We start from the raw sequence: 22,467 nt of genomic DNA, 5'->3' as shown, positions 1-22,467 counted from the left end.
AGTTCAATCCCCAGTGCTGCAAAAAGCACCAGCAGGGGCGAGGGTGCAGGGTGGGACAACCACAGCTCCGTGGGGGCCTGGGTTCTGTCCCTGCACCACACACACACACACACACAGCCATGTGGTGGGTGCGGATTTAGGAGAAGTGAACACACAGACAGTGTGCTGTCCGGCTCCCGGCTTCGCCAGGCTGCCCAAGTTCGAGTCTGTGCTGTCCCTGCACCACCACCACCTCCTGAAATGTCAGGAGAGGTGGGAGCCCTGGGCTGTGGGGTCCAGAGGACCCAGGTTCAAATCCTAACACTGCCAGCTCCTGTGTCACTGGTCTCCTTGGGCCACAGGCTGTCACACAACGGAGGTCACCACCCTACTCGTGGGGGTTGGTGAGGACCAGAGGGGAGGTCACGAAGAGCGCCTGCAGATATCCGGGGGGCTTGGTTAAGGCAGCCCCTATGTGGATCCTCCTGACCACAGTGCTCGAGCCCCACTGAACTTGTACTCATCTGGACCTGTGTCCTTCTAAACTTCCAGTGAAACAATAATGATTCTGTAAAGTCATGAGCAAGAAAAACAAAAGAAAAGCAGCAACCCAAAAAGTTCAAAAGGAATTATAACCGTGCCGGGGATTTAGCTCAGTGGTTTCACCGCCTGCTGCCCAAGCACAAGGACCCGAGTTCAATCTCCGGTACCAAAAAAAAAAAAAAAAATTATAAGCCAGGAATGGTGGTGCCTGCCTGCAATCCCAGCCACTCGGGAGGGTGAGGCAGGAGGATCATAAGTTCAAGCCCAGCTGGGGCAAATTCAGTGAAACCCTGTCTCAAAATCAAATAAAAGGGTCTAGCGATGCAGCAGCCCAGAGGTTCAATCTACAGTACCAAAAGAAAGAAGGAAGGAAGAAAAGAATTATAAACCTGCTTGTGAACAAAGCCCATGGTCTGATGGCTGCACTGCGAGTCTGGTGGCCAGGGGAAGGTACATAGAGATGCACAGGCTTGCTCTTGGTCATGGACCAAGAACAAAGGCACAGTGGGGAGAAGGCAGCGCGGCCCTGGTGGCTCAGCCGGAAGCACAGTGAGCAGAAAGCAGGAGGCAGGTGCAGGCCCGGCACACGTCTGAGCACGTGCGGGCCCTCAGCTCTGGACACCCAGGAGGGCCCTTTGCTTTTAATCACTTTGCAAATGAGGCAACTGAGGCACAGAAGTGTAAAGTTCCACCTCTAGGAAGCACAGAGCTGGCGTCCGGTAAGGGCAGCCCCCAGAGAGCGAAGGAGGCGGCTCACCTGCCCCGGGTAGAGGCCGCTGGCCTCGCTGGCCGGGAACAGGAACATGTTGATGAAGTCGATGAGGATGCTGGGTGCCTCCCTGGAGGTGGTGGCCGAGTATGCCAGCCACTTGTAGACGATCATGAAGATGAGGTACCCGAAGATGCACAGCATGAACAGGAGCTCCGGCACGGAGACCAGGTAGATGTTGAACTTCTTCCGGAAGTGCCTGGGGAGAGCAGGGCCGTCAGCCAAGGAGGGTGCAGTCACCCGAATCCTGCGACCAAGGCTAGGTGAGCCACTCCGGGGTCACAGCGTGCATCTGGGATGGCTCAGTGCCCAGGTTCCAGCCCAGTCCACGGGGCAGAGACGAGGAGGCAGAAATGACTAAGATCTGTGTGGCCAAACCCACCCAACCTCCTTGGTGCCTCTTGTTTTTCAATTTTGTTGAGACAGGATCTCACTATGCAGTTTTTCAAGATTCCGATTATGTTAAGACTTTAAGCTACATTAATTACACAAATTATGGTTAAGAGATAAGAACGGGGCCGGGGATTTAGCTCAGTGGTTCTGCCGCCTGCTGTGCAAGCACAGGGACCTGAGTTTGATCTCCGGTACCAAAAAAAAAAAAAAAAGAAAAAAGAAAAAAAGAGATAAGAATGGATTGGTCTGGATGGAAAAAAAGGGTACAAGCTCGAAATTCTAATATGCTAGCTCTCATCAACAAAGTGAAAACAAAACCTGTTTTTTCTTCTTGTTTCTTTGGCTGCTTGTGACAGGATCTAGCTATGTAGCTCAGGCTATCCTTGAACTCACTATGTAACCCAGACTGCCCTTGAACTTGCAACAACCCTCCTGCCTCAGCCTCCCAAGGGCTAGGATTACAGGTGTGCACCACTGCAGCTGGCACAATTTTTCTAATTATAAAACTGAAAAGAAGTTTGGCAAAATTCACTTCTGGAAATAACTATGGCTTTCCATGGAGCATGTTTCCCTGCTGGCACGTAAACTCCATGAGGGCAAAAGGAGGTGCTCAAGAATCCACGAGGAATGAATGAATCCAAAAGGGAGCTCAGGAACCCAAACAGGAGCGCACAAAGCATAGGGGCTGTCTGGCTGCCCCGGCTGGCCTCACCCACACCACCCGCCGGGGTCCAAGGGAAGATAGGCCAAGCTTGGTACAGGAACATGCCTTTGAAACAAAAAATGTGTACTTACAAGTGGTTAAATATTCCCAGAATGACACCAAAAGTCATGTGAATAATTCCTAAAATCACAGACATTTTCATTTTGAAAGAATTGAGGAAGGTGAGGCGATTTGTGGCCAAGTTCCAAATCTAAGACCGAACAGAAGAAAAATGGAGCATTTTAACATCCATCAACAGGCGACACTGGAGAGCTGCCGTCCAGCTCTCTGAGCTCCACCTCCCACTGCAGGCCACGCTCTGAGTCTCAGGGGCCACCATGCCCTGCCTTGGGTTCCCCTTCGGCCCGAGAGCCTGGCCTGGAAGCCCTGGGGAGGGACAGGCGAGAGTGCATCTCTGACCTCGCAGCCTGGAGAAGCTTGACAGAAAAGGCGCCACTGGCCAAGAGACGGGGAGGGGTCGACACAACACACGACCTGTCCCACTCTGTCCCCACACCTTGCTCTCTCACCCCCCCTGGGCGGTACAAAGGTACGAAGAGGGCGAAGCCCAGCAGAGTCTGGCCCCTACCCCAGGCTCTCCAGTAACTCGTGTCGCATCACACACCCGTCCATCATCCCACGCGCAGTCCGTGCCACGTGTAACCCACACACAGCAAGTCTTTTTGTTGTACTGGGGGTTGAACCCGGAGCCTTTTCACTGAGCTGCGGCCCTGGCCCTTTTACTTTTGGACAGGGTCTTACTACTTTGCTGAATTCTCCGGGGTGGGCTCCAACTTGTGACCCTTCTGCTTCGGCCTCCCAGAGTGCTGGGATCATAAGTGTATACCACCATGCCCAGCTTCTCCTTTTTTGAAAATAATGATTCTTTTTAAATAAAAGAAAGATAGAAAAAAAAAAGTAAGATAGAAGTATTTAGGGCTGGGAACCAGAGGAAAGAAATGGGGACGCATCAGCTCTGCTGATTTAGATCCGTCAGTCACGTCAGCCTGGTCGGGGAGGAGACAACAGGGAAGAAAGAGAGCGCTGCATCCCTGACAGGCAGCTGTAGTCCGCCTAAATGCTGCAGCTGAGGCAGGAGCGTCTCCTGGGCGGATGTGGACAGGCCTCCAGCAGCTGCTCGCCTGCGCACATTGTTTCCCTGGGAACTGCAGCAATGGCCTAGCATTAATGAGACCGATCTCCCCTTCTGCCCCACCCACCTCACACAAGCTCTCTTCCTTGGCCCTATTCAGTGAATCTGGCTACAAAGAGCTCTCTCTTAAAGACACTGTAAAAGTCTTTCAAGTTTCCAACCATGTGAAGACTGAAGATGTGATGCTGAGTCAGACAAATTCTGCTCATGGTGAGAGAACGGGGTGTACTGCCAGACCCTAGTGACTTGGGGGCTCAGGATGCGGATGCCAGACAGCTCTTCATTCGGCATTTCCACTTGTTCCTCACCATGTGCACACATGATGTCATCACAGAGCAACCTGGAGACTGTTTCTAAGGTCTGCTCTAACTCCAGCTGGCACGGGGGGCAACCTACAATCCCAGCTACTCAGGAAGATTGAGAGTCGGAGGCCAGCCTGGGCAGCTTTGTCTCAAGATAAAAGAGAGGGAGACAGAGAAGGAAGGGAGGGAGGGGAAAGGGCTTGGGCTGTAGCTTGAGGGTGGAGTGCCTGCCTAGCATGTGTAAGGTCCTGGGTCAAACTGGCAACCACAAGGTCCTGAGTTCAATCCCTGGTTCCGCCAAAATAAAACATCAAAACTGGGGTGGGGTGGCTCCATGGCAGAGCACTGGCCCCATACAGAAGGCCTGGCTTCAATCCCCAGCATGGCCAAATGGAACTCCAGCACTCCTGGGGACCCCACCTTGGGATCCAAACTCGTGCAAGCCAGTCTGCCGGCCCCTTGTGGGTGGGGATGGGACCACAACACCCTCCTGGGAACACCCCTACTCCCACAGCCACGGGGTCAGCAGCAGCACGGGGACCCCTGGTGCCCTCCTGGCAGCTCCACCCGACGCATCCCCACAGCACTCACGGAACCCTGAGGGACGGTGACGGGACAGAAGGGCCCAGCTCCCTGTGGCCTCCCTGCCCCAACCCGGCTCCCCCAGCAGTTGGCCCTCGGCCCCCAGCACCGTCGACACATGGACTGGACTGGGGACACATGCCCAAGGCACACACAGTCAGGACGGACACACGCACACACGCGTGCACAGGGAACGGCCGCCGTCCATGTCCTGGTGCCCAGAGCGCCTGCCTCCTCCCCACACCGAACTGAGCCACGCAGCCTAGGAAGCACAGTGACCGCCGGGCCCCAGGGACGGAGAGCAGCACAGGCCATGGGCGCACTCACCGGGTCAATCCCAAAAGGGTAAGGGCCTCGGAACACACCGGGGACGCTTGGGTCCAGCTGGAGAACCCGGCTGTGCCTCACGATGCTGTCGCTGTAACAGAAGGCAGAAGTGGGCGGTCACTGGGCGCAGGAGAAGGCAAGGCACTGGCCGGACCCGACCCGAGCCGACCCGACCCGGCCTCACTTCCAGAGAGCCATCTTGCCACGTTCCTCGGCAGCATGGCTGGCCCTGTACATGGCAGACACGTTCCAGCCCGAGCCGAAGAGGTTCACCGACTTGGAGAAGCAGTCGTTGTAGATGAGGCCCGTGTAGACCGAGAACAAGCCCATGAGCAGGAGGATGTAGCGGCCGTTGAAGAACATCCTCATGATCTGCAGAGGGTTGAGCACCTGCTCAGCATGTACCTGGCATGGGCCTCCACTGCCCCCACCCTGGCTTTTCAGGAAACTATCAGGCTTAGCTGGGCACGGTGGCACACGCCTGTAGTCCCAGCACTCAGGAGGCTGAGGCAGGAGGATCGCTAAGAGTTCAAGGTCAGCTGAGGCTACACAACGAGACAATGTCTCAACAAAAAGAAGAAAGAAAACCTCCTAGCATGCCAGATGTCCCCGGCGCTGAGGCAGCAGGCAGGCACTGCTGTCAGTGAAGTTTCCACTCGGAGCTAACACACAGACGGCCGCCTCACACCCCACGCTCGCCCTTGCACACGTGTCACCTCCTGGCACTGGGTCAGCCTGGGATGATCCTCATTCAACACCAACAGGAGGGCAAACAGGAACATCACGAAGCCGTGGCCGAAGTCCCCAAACATCACGGCGAACAGAAACGGGAAGGTGATGATGGTGAAGAGAGCTGCGGAGAGAAGGCAGCGGCCGCGCACCTGAGCGGCGCACTGGATGGCGCGTGCCAGGGCCGACCTGGGGCTCCCCAGCTCTCCGGGTGGGGCTGGGAACACAACTGAAGACGGACACAGGCACCAAGGCCTGGCACACGGTGTCCCACCTGGGTTCACCTCACGGTAGCTGCCCACGCCATAGGCGTCCACGATGTTCTGGAAGCCCTCGGTGAACTTGTTGGTGCGGATGAGCGTGGGCGGCGTCTCCTTTGTGGGGATTGTGTTCATGAAGGACGGGACCGTGGCACTGCTCTCTCTCTTTCACACAGAAAAGAAAGACACGGCTGTCCAAGGGGCAGTCCCGAGCCAGTGCCCAACAAATCCTGGACATGGCTCCAGCTGCGCTGGGCATGGCGACATTGATGTCTGTAGCCTTTGGAGGACGGCAGGAGTGGGGGAGGGACAGGTGCTTGGGAGGGCGGCTTGGGGGCCGTGGTCTCCCACAGGAGCTGGGCCGAGGGAGAGGCTGGGACAGAGGTAGATGGGGACCCAGTCACCACTGCAAAACAGGAACTTAGGGCTTTCTCTCTTAGAGACGGTCAGGAAAGGGGAAGCTGGAGACACCCAGGAAACAGGTGGGAAGGAACCAAAGTGCCAAGGCTAACTGGTAAGGAGGGCCAGGCCTTACACAATGTTTTCCTCCAGTGTTTACAATTCCCCTGAAGCACGCACTGATTTAGAAAGGACAACCCAGAACGTGCCTAATCATCTCGGAAGCTAAGCAGAGTCGGGCCTGGTTAGTGCTTGGATGGGAGACAGGAGGCCATGGAAATTGCTAAGAAAAAGACCAGGGGCTGGGGATTTAGCTCAGTGGTTCCTCCGCCTGCCTCACAAGCGCAAGATCCCAAATTCAATCCCCGGCACCCCCCCACCCCCAAAAAAGAAAAAGACCAGCAACTCCACAGAAAATGGGCAAAGGAGATGGAGGTGCACAAAACAGGAACTCACCCCCGGAGCGGGGCACGAGCCAGCGCTGTCACCCGAATGGGCCAGCAGGTCCTGCCAGGCCTTGGCCTACATGGAGGGGGCTCGTGGGTGGCACAGCAAGGTCAGGGGATGTCAGAGCCTGGCATTTCCAAAAGGAAACTACCTAACTGTCCCAGGAGCAGGCCACATGCGCCTGCACAGGCTCACAGCAGACTAGTTCTAGGAAAAGGGGAAGTTGTACCAAGGGGAAAGAACAGCAGGAAGGGCACGCAACCTTTTACCTTTCTGTTCAAAAGCAGGGAAGGAGAAAGAATAGCTGTTCCTGTCTGTTTATCTGTGGTTATATAACTCCAAGATAAAATACAGCCACAACAACGCTACCTTTCAGTGGAGGAGCCGCACAAGCCACCTCCCGGCTCTAACCCTAAAAGAGTAGCTGTGATCCCAGCACTGCGGAAGCTGCAGATTCAAGCCCTGCCTGGCCAACTTAACAATTTAGCAAGATCCTGTCTCAAAGTATAAAAAGGGCTGGAGCTCAGTGCAAAGGCCTTGGGTTCATCCCCAGGCCCATTAAAAAAATCCCACCCCACAGGGCCTCGGATGACCAGCTCTCCTAACTGCCCAGCGCCTTTTTGGCAGGCTGCATGGCTCCCCGGCACAGAGCTCCCCGGGCCTCACCGAGCCTTCCTCCAGCGCCCGACACAGCTCCTGCAGGTCGGCCTCAGGGCACCAGACCTCGGCGATGAGGCACTTGTTGGTGACGTCAAAGCTGCACATGTTCAGCGTGTGGTAAATGGCTTTCATCTTCCTCACCTGGATGGCGTGGCTGTACACAGACTCAGCGGCCTTGCACAGCACCTGCCTCAGGTAGTCCTCTGTCTTGTACAGCACCTGGCGGAAGGCAGCCTGCAGTCACCCTGGCCCAGTCTCATTAACCCTGTGAGGCCCGCCTCCCACCGCAGCCCTTCCACCAAGAGACCCGCTTCGGTTTAAATGGGCTGAAGCTACCGCCCGCCACCAGCTACCGAGATCAGGAAGGACGCCAACAGTGCAGGGGAAGCGACACCCACAACTCTCGGGAGCCTCACCTGTCTGACAGGCAACACACCAGAGGGACCAAGGGTGTCTGAGGTCCCATCCCGCCCTGGGTCCCTAAGTGGCTAAGTGAATAACAGAAGTCCCCAAGGAGGCGAGAAGGACCAGCCAGCTCCCTGAGGCTCCTCCCTGTCGGAGGCGGGAAGGACCTGGGCATTGCAGCCGCGGCTGCCCAGCACTCACGGTGTAGAGGTCCTGGATCCGAACGTTGAGCCCCTCCTGGATCTCCTTGCACTCCTCGGCCGTGTTGGGGTACGGGTACACGTGGCAGCGGTAACTGGGGACAGAGTTAGACGTGGCTGAGCCTGGGGACTAGAAGAGCGCCTCCTACACGAGCAGCAGAACCGACTCGCCGCCAGGCCCATCTCCTTCCACCCCGAGCAGAGCAGCCGAGCAGAGCAGCCCCAAGGCTTTGCACGCACACTGCGCATCTCATCGTGCACTCTCTCCTGGGACCCAAACTCCGCTCCCCGCTGCGTGACTTCGGGAAGCGCATTCCCAGTGCAGCTTCCTCAGTCACGAACCATACCTTGCGCCTGCACCCTCCTTGCGTCCTACTGGCTCAGGGAGAGGAAGCACCACTCCGCGTGGGGGAGGCGCAGGGCTCGGCCCCCTGGACCTGAGCCTGGCCAGGCAGTGTGGGAGCACAGCTCAGAGCCAGCACCCACACGTGCTGCTGAGGGCCACAGGGAGCCTAGCAGGAAATCCAAGCCCATCCTCGGATGACACCAAGCCTTGAGTCCAGGGAAAGGTCAACTCCAGGAATATTATTAACATGTCACCACTATTCTTTTTTCTTTAAAATTTTGAGACAAGGTCCCACAAGTTGCTAAGTTGCCCAAGCTGGGCTCAAATTTGTGCTCCTCCTGCCACAGCCTCCCAGGGTGCTGCGATGACAGGGGTGCGCCACCACCCCCAACTGCCACTTTTAAATATTTTAAGTAATGCCTTCATAAAAGATACAAATTCAGTGTTTAAGAGTTTGCCCTTGCACCAAAGAAATCATAAAATGGAAGCTGGGCAAGGCAGCCCACACCTGTAATCCCAGGAATGGGGAGGCTGAGGCAGGAGGATGGCCATGAGTTTGAGGCCGGCCTGGGCTACAGAGCAAGACCAGTGTCTGGGAAAGAAACCACAGGATGGAAGCGGCAGGCTGTGGGCTGAGGCGCTTCTCTAGGCACCGAGGGCAGGGTGGGGAGGTGGGCTCTGCACAGGCTCCGGCACACACGCTGCGCCCTCACCAGTCACAGATCTTCTTAACCTTCTGGCCAATCTGCTCTCCCCAGAAGGATATCAGGAACACGTACCACTTTATGACTTCTCCCTGACAGGAACAAAGAGAGCCATCAATTCTACGTGCGTACCTTTTTTCTTCTCTTTTCTTCCTTTCTTTGGAGGGGGGGTTCGAGACAGGGTCCTACTACGTTAGTTCAGGCTGGCATCAAACTCCCAGCAATCCTCCTGCCTCACCCTCCCAAGTGCTGGGATTACAGCCATGCGCCACCACGCCCAGCCCTTGCTCAGCAGCTCACACTCAGTGTGAGTGAGCTATTCACTAAGCAGTGAATCCTCACTATATATGCATGTCACCTGCTTGCTACACCAGCCCAAACCAACACTCTCGTGCCACCAGTCCTCTGCAGACTGCAAGACAGGTCGGCCAAGGTGATGCTCCGCCTCCCGCTTACATCCCGAGCAGCGGATGGGGTCATCCTGACCAGAGCATCGCAGGAGCTAGCCTGAGTTTCCCCCAGGAGCAAGCAGCGCTTCCGTATTTGCTAATTCAGTTCTCACAGGAAATTTGTTTCCTTTTTTGAGCCAGGGTCTCACTATGCAACCCAGGTTAGCCTTGAATTCCCAATCCTCCTGCCTCAGCCTCCTGAGGGCTAGGATCACCAGTGGGGACCACCATGCCCAGCTCACAGCGACTTTAAGGAGCGTAATTCTGGGAGTAATGAGAACCAAGTGTGTTTATCAATATTCACCAAAGGAGAATTCTATGAAAACTGAGAACAGGAGCTGCACACCGCTCGCCTAGCACAGCCCAAGGTTGGTGCCCAGCACCACACCCATGAGCAAACAAAGTAATTCTTCATCTCTTCACCAGGTGCTGGCATGGGTACCAGGTACCAGTAGCACAGGGGACAAAACCTCTGCCCTAGCCAGGCCGGGGACTTTATTCAGGTAAAGGAAAGATGTACGTGCCAGATGGCGAGTGATGTGAAGAAAACAGGGCTAACCCAGGCAGTGGCGCACACCTATCAGCCCAGCACTCTGGGAGGCTGAGGCAGGAAGATCACAGTTCAAGCCCAGCCTGGGCAACTTAGTGACTTAGTGAGACCTTTCTCAAAATAAAAAATTAGAAAAGGGCTGGGGATGTAGCTCAGTACAAAGGCCCTGGGTTCAATCCCCAGTGCCAGAAAAACAAATAAAAGAAAACATGGAGCTCGGCTCAGACGGAGAGGCCAGCATGCTGCATCTGGGGACTTGGGGACGGGCACCTGAAGCCAGAAACCCATATGCAGTCTCTGAGAGGCTGGCTCTGTGCAGCCCCCGACTCGGTGGCGAGTCTGTCCTGGCTCAGGGGCGGGATGGGCACTCACAGTTTCGGGGTCCTCCAGGGACTCATGCAGCTCCGCGTAGCTCAGGATGGTGTACCCTTTGCAGACTCGCCACAGCATTTTCTCAAACGCTTCCACCTTTCCTCGCTGAATTAGGCCAGACACAAACCTGGGAGGCACGAGGACAAGCTGCCATCAACTGAAAGCTATGGATTTTACCAAACTGCGGGGGAGAATGTGAAGGCTTCCGCTTCCGGCAAAATGGTGAAGACAGGCTGAAGGTCCCATCTGCAAAGCATCTCAAATGCCAGATGAAATGTCTGTGAAACATGCTTTTAAAAGTGTAACTGGGGCTGGGGATTTAGCTCAGTGGTTCCACCGCCTGCCTCGAAAGCACAAGGAGTTCGATCCCTGGTACCAAAACACAAAACAAAACAAAACAAACAAAAAAACAAACCATGGGCCGGGTATTTAGCTCAGTGGTTCTGCCGCCTGCCTCGCAAGCGTTAAGGACCCAAGTTCAATCCCCGATACCAAAAAAAAAAAAAAATCATTCTTTTATAAAAGTGTAACTGAAGGCTGGGGATTTAGCGCAGTGGCACTGCACCTGCCTCACAAGCTCAAGGTTCAGAGTTTGATCCCCGGTACCAAAAACAAAAAACAAAAAAAAGTGTAAGTGAGGCCTGGCACAGTGGTACATGTCTGTCATCCAGCTACTTGGGAGGCTGAGGCAAGAGGATTATATGACTGAGACTAGCCTGGGCAACCTACCAAGACCTTGTCTCAAAAAATTAAAATTAAAAAGAAAAAGCCAGGTGTGGTGGCACAGGCCTGTATTCCCAGCACTTAGGAGGCTGAGGCAGGGGAACTGCTCTGAGTCTGAGGCCAGCCTGAACTACATAGTGAGACCATGTCTCAAAAAAACAAACAAAAAAACCCCCAAAACAAAAAATAAATAATAAAATAAATTTTTAATTAAATAAAAAAATTTAATTTAGAAATAAAATAAAACTTTAATTAAATAAAAAATAAATTTAATTTAATTTAGAAATAAAATAAAATAACATAACATGGGCCACAGAAGTAGCTCAGTGAAAGAACCTAGGCTCAATCCCCAGAGTCGGAAAAATAAAATAAAAAGGGAACTGCTACTGACCCAGTACTTTAAGGCCTCAAGTTTAATGCCACATGGGGATGGTGACAGGCACTGGGGCCAGATAAGGGAGGGGACGGAACTGAATCCCCCTAAAGTCAACTCTGTTTCAGTTTTTGTTCCAGGTGGAGGGAGAAGCCTTCCCTGAGAATCTACAAACACAGATTAGAATCAGTCAGGTTTGTGGCTTAAATTCACATTACCATTACTTCCCGTCCCAAAAGCCAGACCCAACCCTAAATCCCCGTGCTGAGACAGCAGCGGGACTGGCTCCAGGCTGGCAGCGTGCCCCAGGTATCTGGCCATTGCAAGCAGCAATTCTCTCTGGGGGAAACCCTCAAGGTGAGCCTTGGGATGCCTTCAGGTAAGAACTGACTGAGGAACAGGAGTTCATTAAAGAAAATCACAGATCACACAAGGAGATGAGTTACCACCAGTTCAAGTCAGCAGAAAGAGGCAACAAAAAGAGCCCCGTGAGCACGATTTAAAGATGAACCAGCTCGGCATGGGCCCTGTGTCCAGCGAACGAGGGATGGAGCCGAAAGGCCCAGCTCTGGCAGACTCGGAGCGACGCTGAATGACACCAGTGTCACTTCTTCCCAGCTCAGGGCACCAAGAGCAAGCCTTTCCCACGCCTGGCTCGGAGCCCTGGCCCAGCGAGCTCAGGGACAGCATCTGAGCAAACAAACCTCGCATGCACACAGCCCGCTGGTGCCCTCCCTGTCACCTACCCCAGCTTCGCTCCCAGCCTCTGCATGCAGGTGTAGTCCAGCAGGGACTCACTCTCCAGGGAAGGGAACTCTTCGTAAGTGGGTTCAAACTAGAAAGAGACAGGAAACCAAGCGTGTATCATTCTAGTGACAATTTCTCATCTCCTCTTTGCAAGGAAGTTTAAAGCATCATAATCAACTACTCAGATCCGGGCACAAAGGCCGCAAGATAATGTAAATGTATAACTCAGCCCGATAAGAAGACAATTTCCCATTCTCTATTTGCCAGCTGTTTGGGCCTCTACAGATTCAGTCACAGGTTAATGCAGGAGAGAACAGCGCGACCGCGTTCTCGATGAGGTCAAGAGCCACGGGGCAGAGGGGCAGACTCCCTCCTCGAGTGCTGGGCAGGCTAAACATCCATATCCAAGATTCTGAAACCCGCAATCCCCTGAAAATTGGGATGCTTAATCTGTAAAGTTTACCCAAATATTCGCAAATTCAAGAGACTTCAAAACCTAATGCTTCCCAGCTTTTCCCATAAAGGAGCCTTGGCCTGTATTACACCGCATTTCTTTACCCACATAAATTACAGATTATTTTTTTTACTTTCTTATGGTTAACAATTCAGGAAAACTTAACTTTAGGGCTCAACTTCCCCTATTCCATTTTTTCTCATGATCGCAAAAATATTTTTTTCAACTGCAAGCTAAAGCATCTTAGAAGTAAATATTGTTATGGCTCAAACAACCCACCCAGGGCGAGCCTGCTAAAGCTCTTCCCAGCATCATATGACACCACTGAAAAAGGCAGCTGGATCGGAACTTCTCACTTCAAAGAAGCATCGCATCTAAATGCACTTCTAACAAAACCTGCAGCCTTCAGGCAGGAAGTTTTTGTAAAAGCAGTGCCTGCCCCAGCCCGGAACCACCTCAGACCTCAACATTGCGCCTCACGAAGGTTCTCGTCACCCTCAGCATGTGGGTGTACTCGATCAGTTCCAGCAGGTTCTTCCTCAGTTTCTCCTTATTCTTGGTGACTTCTCGAAGCTCCACCTCCAGCTTCTGCAACTGCTCCTACAACAAGACAGCAGTCACTTAACAGTATTGAGTAGGCTCTGGGGGTGGTCGCCCATGCCCAGCACCCCAGCTCTCTGGGAGGTTAGGCAGGCAGGCCACAAGGTCAAGTCCAGCTTGGGCCACTTAGTGAGATCCTGTCTGAAGCACAAAAATAAAAAGGAAAGTGGGGAGGCAGGGGCCAGGGATGTAGCTCAGTGCAAAGGCCTTGAGTTCAATCCCCAGCACTGCCAAAAAAAGAGAATTACAGGGACTACAGAAATGTGTCACTGTGCCCAATGGCTAATAACCTTTGATGGGTTACCACAGCCAGTGGCATTTTTTTTTTGTACTAGGGAGTGAACTCAGGACCTTGCGCTTTCGAGGCAGGTGGCAGCACCACTGAGCTAAAGCCCCAGCCCGGCAGTGGCATTTTTGTTGTTGTTTTGGTTTGGTTTTTTTTTTCTGTACTGGGGATCGAACTCAGGTCTTTGTGCTTTCGAGGCAGGCACGGGAACCACTGAGATAAATCCCTGGCTTCCCAGTGGCATTTTTAACAAGCCAGTATTGAGGTAAGTTTGTGAAGACATGCCAGGGTTTAACAGGCCTATAGTAACTCCTACAACATCCATGCCACGCGTGCGTGGCATGACACTCCCGGGAGCGGCAGTAACTCCAGGGCCCCTCTCCTCGGTCTGTCATCTCCTCCCTTCCTTCCGTGTGCTTGCCCACTGCCCTCTGCCAGTGATGGGAAACCTCTCAGAGCTTTCAGTGCTACAAATAGCCTGCTGTGGCATGCGTTCCTTAGGTTCACCACCACTGCCCTATGCCAAGTCTTCTATCCTCCGATCTTGAACACAGAAAAAATTTACCTCAGCTTTTCCAAACATACATTTTCCTAGTCTCCAGATTAAGAATTTCTGTGCATTTGCAATTGACAGACTTAAGTAGATATTAAAATTCTTTTTTTTTTGGTACCAGTGGTCAAACTTCGGTCCTTGCACTTGCAAGGCAGGCAGCAGAACCACTGAGCTAAATCCCCGGCGCGATATTAAAATTCTTGAGAACAAATCTGACCAGTACTTCAGCATTAAAGCAAAAGACACAAAGCATCTATAGAGGATATCACAATGAACCAGTGAACACCTCTATTCAAACAAACCATTCAACACACGCCCCTCATTACTGCTGCCCATCTTATAAAACCAGAAACAGCAGTCACTGTTTGCAATGGTATCATAACCAATCCATCTGACGGGCTATACTGGGGTGATTTCCTGAGTCCACACTCAGGCTACACGGGAAGTGACTTCCTCCCAGTCAGGCAAGCACAGCAGCTGCCAGGGAGGGGCCCCAGCTACACTACACTCATTGTTTAAAATGAGCAATGAGTGCCAGGCAGGGCGGTGCACGCCTGTCATCCCAGTACTCAGGAGGCTGAGGTAGGAGGATCACCATGAGTCCAAGGCCAGCCTGAGCTCTACAGTGAATGGCTCAAGGGCGGCCTGGACTAGGTAGAAAGACCCTGTCTCAAAAAACACCAAGAAGATAAAAAAAAAAATTTAAATAAGTAAAGAGAGCAATGGGGACTTGCCCATTTCTCAGAGAAATAAAGCATAAGAGGGTCAGACAGACCCTCACTGGATGGTCCCCAGGGAGACACTAATACCCAACCCCAGCCTGGATCTCACAGGGGAGGGCGTCTGTCTGCTGCCCTCACTGGCCTCCTGAACACCACAGGGCAGGGCAGCCTCGGGGTCATCTGGGAAGAATGTGAGCGCCCAGGCCGTGCAGAGAATCCCAGGATGCACGCTGTCAAACGTCACATGGCACATGTGACAACCTACTTCCCGTCAGCACCTAGAAGGGACCCCTCAACTTACACCCTGAAAGAGAACAGGCTGGGCTCGATGACTCGAGCCTGCCATCCCAGCACTCTGGGAGGCTGGGGCAAGAAGATCACAGGTTTAGCCCAGCCTGGGCAATTTAGCAATTTAGCAAGAAATAAAAACATTTTAAGGGCTGGGGATGTAGCTCAGTGCAAAGAACCTGGGTTCAATCCCCAGTACCACCAACAAAACCCAACAAAACCCAACAAAAACAACAACAAAACCACCAGCATCCTCAGGGTCAAGTTACCTGCATTTCTAGAACCTGCTTCAGAGGTGGTGCCGGAGGACTGGCCTCGCCCTCAGGCAGGGGAATGTCCGCTCTAGTGATTTCCTGCACCAGATAAACTGTGAAAACAAGAGGGGAAGCAAATGAGACACAAAAACCTACCCCAGCCATGGTGGCGCACACCAGTAATCCCAGCACTTGGAGGCTGAGGCAGGAGGAGCGCTCCAATTTCAAGCCCAGCCTGGGCTCCATAGTGAGTTCAAGACCAGCCTGAAATACAGTGACACCCTGACTCAAAAAATGCCAAAAAAAACCCCCAAAACCAAAAACCCTCCACAGCGCATTTCAATCACAACATTCTAAATCCCCACATTTGAATACACAAAACTCTTGCTTGTCCCAACTGACTACGGGCCACTTTTTGCAACTCTGTCCCAAAGATCTGCAAAGCTGCCCAGAGACTGGTCTGTGATGGCGAATAAATAACACTCTGGATGAACATGTGCTCAATTCCTCCAGTTCTTTTCTTTGCTAAATTGGGGTCCAGGAACTTTTGAGCCTCTGCCCTGTAGACTGGGGAGGAATGTTGGGGACACACTTGCAAGTGTGGAAATAACCCAAGCGACGACCTGGAACTGTCCCCACGAGCTGCCACAGGGCTTCTCTGCAGTCCTCGGCAGAGCTGGCGTCCAGCGAGACCCTCTGCTCCTGCACTCACACAGCTTCACTATCTGAATTAGAAACGGGATTCCTGGAACTGTGAGTTTATGTTCTCAATAACATGAGGTCTTGTGGTGGCACACGCCTGAAACCCCAATGCTCTGGGAGTCTGAGGACTGCCGTGAGTTTGAGGCCAACCTGGGCTAAAAAGATAGCAAGGCTAGCCTCTGAAAAACCAACCAAACAAACAAAAAAACAACACAATGCATGTAAGTACCTCAAGAGAGTGTACTTGAACAACTGCTCTTTTCTCTTTCGGGTACAACCTCCGACTTTTCTACAATAGACAAGGTTTGCTCAGGTAACAATTGTGCTCATTACTAAAAGGCAAAATAAACTTACCCAATATCCGTTCGAGCTCTTCACACCTCTTCACCTCACCAACAAATTTTCTTTGAAAACAACTTACATTCTGGTTGAGCTGAGAAAAGGATGAAAAAATTGCCTTACATTTCTAAAACTTAAAAACAGATTGCTTTCATTGGTATCACTTACCTGTATTTTCAGTGCTGAGGATGAAGGCCAGGGCCTTGCTCACGCTAAGCATGGGCTCTGCCACTGACTACACTCCCAGCCCTAAGTTTATTTCTTTTCTTTTGGTATTCTGAGACAGGGTTTCCCTATGTAGTTCAGGCTGGCCTTGAGCTCACTGTGTAGTCCAGCCTGGCCTCTCTCCTAGAGATTCTCCTGCCTCAGCCTCCAAGTGCAGGGATTACAGGCGTGCAGCACCACAACCAAGAAAAATTTACTTCTAAAATAAAATATCTTTGGCAAGGATTTGGGGAGAAGTACTTTCTCGTATGCTACTGGATGGGAGTCAAAACTGACCTGATTTCTGGGCAGAGATTTGACAGCTGTTAGCAAAAAAGCCCAAAAAATATTCCTCAGCCCAGAAATATCCCATGAAGAAATTTAACGAAAAGAAAAACAACACAGATATAAATAAAAAAATTTAAAGAATATCAGACTCCAAGACAAAATTTAACAACCCCAAATCCAACAATAGGAAAAGGTTAAAGAAAGGAGTAGTATTCTGTGGAATACTACTTAGCAATGAACAGAACCAGGCATGTGTACAGGAAGTATCCAGAGGAGGCGAAGCCAGAGGGCTGACTGGCAGCAGCCAAGGGCTGAGAAGGAATGTCAGTCACCCAGCTATAGGAACGGGGACCTTATTGGGGTGGTGGAATATTCTAGAACTAGACTGATGGTTGCCTGACAAAGCACACTTTCTAATAATCAGTGAAACTGCACCCTTGAGATGTGGGAAATGGACAATGCATCTTAATAACGTCATATAAAAGTACGGTTTGGGAAGGAAGGGAGATGCGAAAAGAGATTAAGATGTGTTATGTACATGCACCAGCTCCACACAAGGAATGTAAACATTATGTACTACACACACGGACTTAGAGAGAGAGAGAGAGAGAGAGAGAGAGAGAGAGAAAATAGGTTAGCCAGGCATGATGGCACACAACTATAATCCCAGCAGTCTGGGAGGCTGAGGCAGGAGGTTCACAAGTCTGAGCCCAGTGTAGGCAACTTAGCAAGGGAATTTCAAAAAGGGTTGGGATGTAGCTCAGTGGTAGTGGTCAGGCAAGCACGGGTGAGGCACTGGGTTTCATCCTCAGCATCACAAATAAAGAAAAAAAAGCAGAGTTTGGCCACACAACCTATTACTATAAAACTGATGTTTTAAATGATCAGATGTTTGATTATAGTAAGAAATTTAATATTGCTGGGGATTTAGCTCAGTGGTTTCACTGCCTGCTGCGCAAGTGGCAAGGACCCGAGTTCAATCTCTGGTACTAAAAAGAAAAAAAAAAAAAGAAATCGAATATTAGAAAGTCCAGGAAGGATAATAGCAACATGGCTATGATTTTCAAAGAGTCTTTATCTTTCAGAGAAACTTACTGAAATATGAAATTATGCATCTTAGATTTGCTTAAAATGATCCAGACTGGGAGGGGGAGGGGAAGAGTTTAAAACAAGCAATTGTGAGTTCCCGTGAGTTCACAGGACAGGGGTCTGCGTACTCGTGACTCACTTAATTCCTTACATCACCAAGCTTAAAACCCTAAAGATATTGTAGGCCAGTGTGGTGGTGCATACCTACAATCCTGATGCAGGAGGCTGAGGCAGGATTACAAACTCAGGCCAGCCTGGGATACATAGGAGTTCAAGACCAGCCTGGACTAGAAAGTGAGACCCTGTCTCAAAAACAAAACAAAACAAACACAAAACAAAACAAAAGGCTGGGTATACGGCACACATCTGTGATGCCAGCACTCTAGGAAGCTGAGGCAGGAGAACAAATTCAAACCCAGCCTGGGCAATTTACCTATTTAGCAAGACCCTGTCTCAAAATAAAAAAATATGAAAAGGGCTCGGGATATAGCTCATTGGGAAGGCCCTGGATTCAATCACCAGCAAAGAAAAAAGAAGGTAAAAGAATATTTAATAAAATTAGGAAGAGTCAGGATGTACATGAAAAGAAGATTAAATACTAACCAAAAAGTGTTAAGCTGTAGGTACTGGGATCATGCAAAACAGTGTATTAGTCTCATGTTTTCCAAATGTCCCATAATTGACATATACTACTTTATAATAAAAAACATTAATCATTCATGTTGAAAGACATTTAGGACAAAAGTTTTATGTCTATTCTGTCTACAGTTGGTACTGGACACTCAAAAAATAATGTAGACAGGGCCTGGGATTTAGCTCAGTGGTGCCGCCGCCTGCCTCGCAAGTGCAAGGTCCCAAGTTCAATCCCCAGTACCAAAAAAAAAAAAAAAAAAAGTAGACAACTTGACAAAACTGCTCAACCCAAAAAACAAAAAACTGCTCAACCCACCTGAGAAATGTCTACTTCCAGAGTCTCAGCTCTTAGTTTTTTGAATTTTTAAAAGACTTAGCCAGAAGAAAGATAATTCCAATTTCACATCCGTTTAGTTCGTTTATTACACTCTCACTCACTCCAGGAGGTCACACAATCTAAAGTACCCACTTCATGGGGCCGGGGATTTAGCTCAGTGGTTCTCCTGCCTGCCTCAAAAGGACCCAAGTTCAATCCCTGGTACCAAAAAAAAAAATTAAAAATAAGAAATAAATAAAGTACCCACTTCAGGGCTGGGGATTTAGCTCAGTGGTTCTGGTGCCTGCCTTGCAAGCTCAAGGTCGTGAGTTCGATTCCCCGGTACCATAAATAAATAAATAAATAAAGTACCCACTTCCAAGTTCTGAGTGAATCACAACCTCTTCGTATAGAAGAACTAAAAAGGAAGCTGCATACCAGAAGCCGCCCACGTATGACACCACACCTCAGGTTCACAGTTTCTTTCTTCAGTGCCAAGCACTACTTAACCCTAATTGCACGTTATGGTTCCACAAACAACAGAATTTTTGTAAAGAGCTACATTTCTGTGGCAAGGGTTGGATTTGAATTATACATCCATCCCCAAGTTGCACACACTCTGTTTTTCTGTTGCATGAGTGATCTTATAAAGTTTTTTTATTTGTTTTTTGTTTTATTTTTTGAGACAGGGTCTCATGATGTAGTTCAGGCAGGACTTGAACTCACTATGTAGCCCAGGCTGGCCTCAAATGCAAGGCGATCCTCCTGCCTCAGCCTCCTGAATGCTAGGATTACAGATGTGCACCACCACACCTGACAATCTTGCAAAGTTTTGAGGGTTCTTTCCCTTTTAGAGTGGCAGTCACCCTCATTCAGTCAATGCCATACTGCACCTATTAACACAGCTTCCTTTTAAAACCAGCAGAGGAAGCCTGTGCTGAGACTATGGGGCTGGCACTAACGGTTGTCCCCAGCTGCCAAAGGACCTAAGAGGAAACTTCTTGGACTGAGAACTGTCACAAAAGGAAGCCACCTTTTTCCTTCCCGAGTCCCTCTGGGTAGCAGCACAACCACTTTTCCAGGTCTTCCCATTGGTCGTCACTACAGAAATCCTTGACTAGTGCCCTTCCCTTCACTCAGCGTCAGGGAAAAGACTCCCCATGCCAGAAAGGACTGGTCACATCTGCACCCCCACCCCGCAAATGTGAAGTCACTAAGAAACACTGGACAGCACTGGGGAAAGCTGGGACTTCAGCTTGGACATCCACGAAGCCTGACAGCCCTGAGGTGCCTTGAAAACCCCACCACGCACGCTTGGCTTAGTGTGTTAGTTTTCTTTGCCTTCTGGAAAAAGTCAAGAGGGGACTGCGGTGTCACTCAGTGGCAGAGCACCTGCACTGCTTGCAGGAAGCCCTGGTTCCAACCGCCACAACCAAAAAAAAAAAAAAAAAAAGACACCACTTTCTCTTTCCCTGATGCTCCATTAAAAAGGCCTGAATACACTTTCCAAGTTGATATAAAGGCACAGTCTTGGTCGTGAGGAAACCACTGGCTCAAAACTAAGGGCGAAGTGTGACAAAGTGCCTTGGCTTCAGCCCCACGGGAACAGAACAAAGGACTCTATCTCCCTCAGTGCAGCCCAGCCTTTCCAGCCCCACCAGGGCGCACCTGCCAGGTGAGTGCGAGCTGAGTCTGGGGCCCAGGGACCCAGCCACCAGGATAGTTCCCCACTCTGGCTGCCACCTGCTGTCACCTCTCCATTGATGTGGCATCTGCCCTCCAGGGCCCACCCAAGCGCTGTCAGTATCAGACCTCGGGTGTTTCCCCCCTAAAAGACAAAGTGAAACAGGAGACAGAAGTGGCCCGGGACATAAAATGTTTGCCCAGTGACTCTCAGTTCCATCAGTGCAGGTCCTGTTCCCTTGCACACCCTGTTCACTTATCAAGCTCACAATCAGTCAGTCTTGACTGGCTCCTCCTGGACTAAGAACCAAGAACACAGGCTGCCTTGTTCACGAGGCGTCCCCAGCACTAAAAACGGTGCCTGGGCATAGGAGACACTCAATAAAAGCTTGTCCCTTCTTTCCCAAACACCTGTCAATGCCAGCAAAGGCCAGGGACTGTGCGGAGTCCTGACCCCGGAGATCGGCAACAATAAACAAGTAAACACACACACAGGCCAGTGTGCGGGGACCTGCTGGGCAGGCAGACGGCTTCGTTCCACTCGCTGACAGCCCTCCCCTGCCAGCTCGGCTCCCTCTGCCTCTTCCTGTCCCCTGCACCTGAGACCCTCTGCCCCGAGCTCTTGCCCAGGCCGGCTCCTTCCTGTTCCCATTCGGGGCTCTACCCTAAGGCCACCTCCTCTGAGATGCCTTCCTTGATCATCCCTCCACCCGCTGATTTATAGTCCTCGGGGCTCACGCACTGACTGCCTAAGACAGACCCTCAGAAGTCCCGACAGGACTCGGGGCGGCCTCCCCGACTCGGGTCTGGGCCTCCGGGAGAGCCGCACGCCGGACAGGGCCACCCAGGGCAAGCGGGCAGAGGCGCCGCCACCAGGCGTTGGGAGACGGGAGACGCGGCAGATGCGGAGACTCTGGGGCCAGGCCCCGGCCCGGAGGCTCAGGCGGGGCAGCGGGGCCTCAGTTTCCCCGCCTAGGCAGTGGGGCAGGGAGGCCCGAGAGGCAGGTGAAGCCACGGCGCCGACACTCACATCTCGGAACTGGACCAGGCCGCGCTCGCCCAGCGCGCTGAGGCACTCGTAGGCCGTGCCCGCCTGCAGGAAGAGCTGCGCCAGGCACACGGGCTCGCTTCGGAACAGCGACCCCATGGCGGGCGCGCGGCCGGCTCGGGGCAGCCGGGGCTCGGGCTCCTCCTGCGGCCTGGCGATCGCTCCGCACCATGGGGCTCCTGGGGGCTGCTGCAGCGTACCCGCCCAGCCTCCGCCGCCTCGCTCCAACTGCAGCCACCGCCGGTTCCGGTTCCGCCCGCGAGGCCCCGCCCACAAGGCCGACCAATGGAAGGCCGACCAATGGGACCCCGAAGTTTCGGCCGCGGGCCAGGCCGTTCGCAGGATTCCTTCGGGCTTTGGGAACGAGTCCGTAGTTTGCTTGGCGTGCAGGGCTCCGGTCTCGGGATACAGTTCAGTGGCGTTCGTGGAGTTACACAGGGCGCAGCCATCACCGCAATCCACACCCGGCCCTCCCCAGCGGACTCCCCTGCCACGCGGCCCAGCCTGGCGTCCTCGGAACGGCTGCGTCCCGGGGCCACCCCGCGAGCCAAAACCTGACGGGAGCCTGCTCGAGATCTCCGGCTTGCAGCCGGGCTCGGCAGTGAGCACTCCTGTAATCCCAGCACTCCGGGAGGCTGAGGCAGGAGCATCCCAAGATCAAGCCCAGCCTGAGCAATTTAGCGAGACCTTGCCTCAAAAAAATAAAAACCTTCTGGCTTCTCTGCGTTCCGAACAGAATCCACACCTCGGGGGGACCCCGACTCCCACCTCCGCAACCCCCAGCTCCCAGCGCCCGCCCTAGGGCTCGTCCCTTAGCTCGAGCACGCCCCCCTTCCCTCTAGCTGAGGCGGCGCCCTAAAACTTGCTGGGGAACCCTCCTACCCCGGCCCTGT

General features: G+C 52.2%; 1 protein-coding gene across 1 annotated transcript in view; it reads right to left on the bottom strand.

Annotated features, from left to right (window-relative positions):
• The window catches only part of Atp6v0a2 (ATPase H+ transporting V0 subunit a2), a 32,163-nt gene extending 10,339 nt beyond the window's left edge, over positions 1–21,824 (bottom strand). The window contains exons 1-15 of the mRNA XM_004843963.3: positions 21,557–21,824; positions 16,329–16,407; positions 15,288–15,385; positions 13,032–13,169; positions 12,115–12,203; positions 10,273–10,399; positions 8,911–8,993; positions 7,853–7,946; positions 7,253–7,465; positions 5,755–5,905; positions 5,468–5,604; positions 4,936–5,123; positions 4,752–4,842; positions 2,480–2,598; positions 1,280–1,490 (exon numbers count right to left, since the gene is read on the bottom strand). Of these exons, the coding sequence (XP_004844020.1) occupies positions 1,280–1,490; positions 2,480–2,598; positions 4,752–4,842; positions 4,936–5,123; positions 5,468–5,604; positions 5,755–5,905; positions 7,253–7,465; positions 7,853–7,946; positions 8,911–8,993; positions 10,273–10,399; positions 12,115–12,203; positions 13,032–13,169; positions 15,288–15,385; positions 16,329–16,407; positions 21,557–21,673 (1,935 nt within the window). The 5' untranslated portion in view covers positions 21,674–21,824. The remainder of the gene's footprint in view (positions 1–1,279; positions 1,491–2,479; positions 2,599–4,751; positions 4,843–4,935; positions 5,124–5,467; positions 5,605–5,754; positions 5,906–7,252; positions 7,466–7,852; positions 7,947–8,910; positions 8,994–10,272; positions 10,400–12,114; positions 12,204–13,031; positions 13,170–15,287; positions 15,386–16,328; positions 16,408–21,556) is intronic.
• Between the last annotated feature and the right edge of the window lie 643 nt (positions 21,825–22,467).

This window comes from Heterocephalus glaber, unplaced genomic scaffold (assembly GCF_053883595.1).
Source record: "Heterocephalus glaber isolate CG9 unplaced genomic scaffold, H.glaber_assembly_v1.0 deba00001687, whole genome shotgun sequence".
NCBI classification, from domain to species: domain Eukaryota; kingdom Metazoa; phylum Chordata; class Mammalia; order Rodentia; family Bathyergidae; genus Heterocephalus; species Heterocephalus glaber.
The sequence above is the reverse complement of the archived record's forward strand: the minus strand, read 5'-3'. Positions and strand labels throughout refer to the sequence as shown.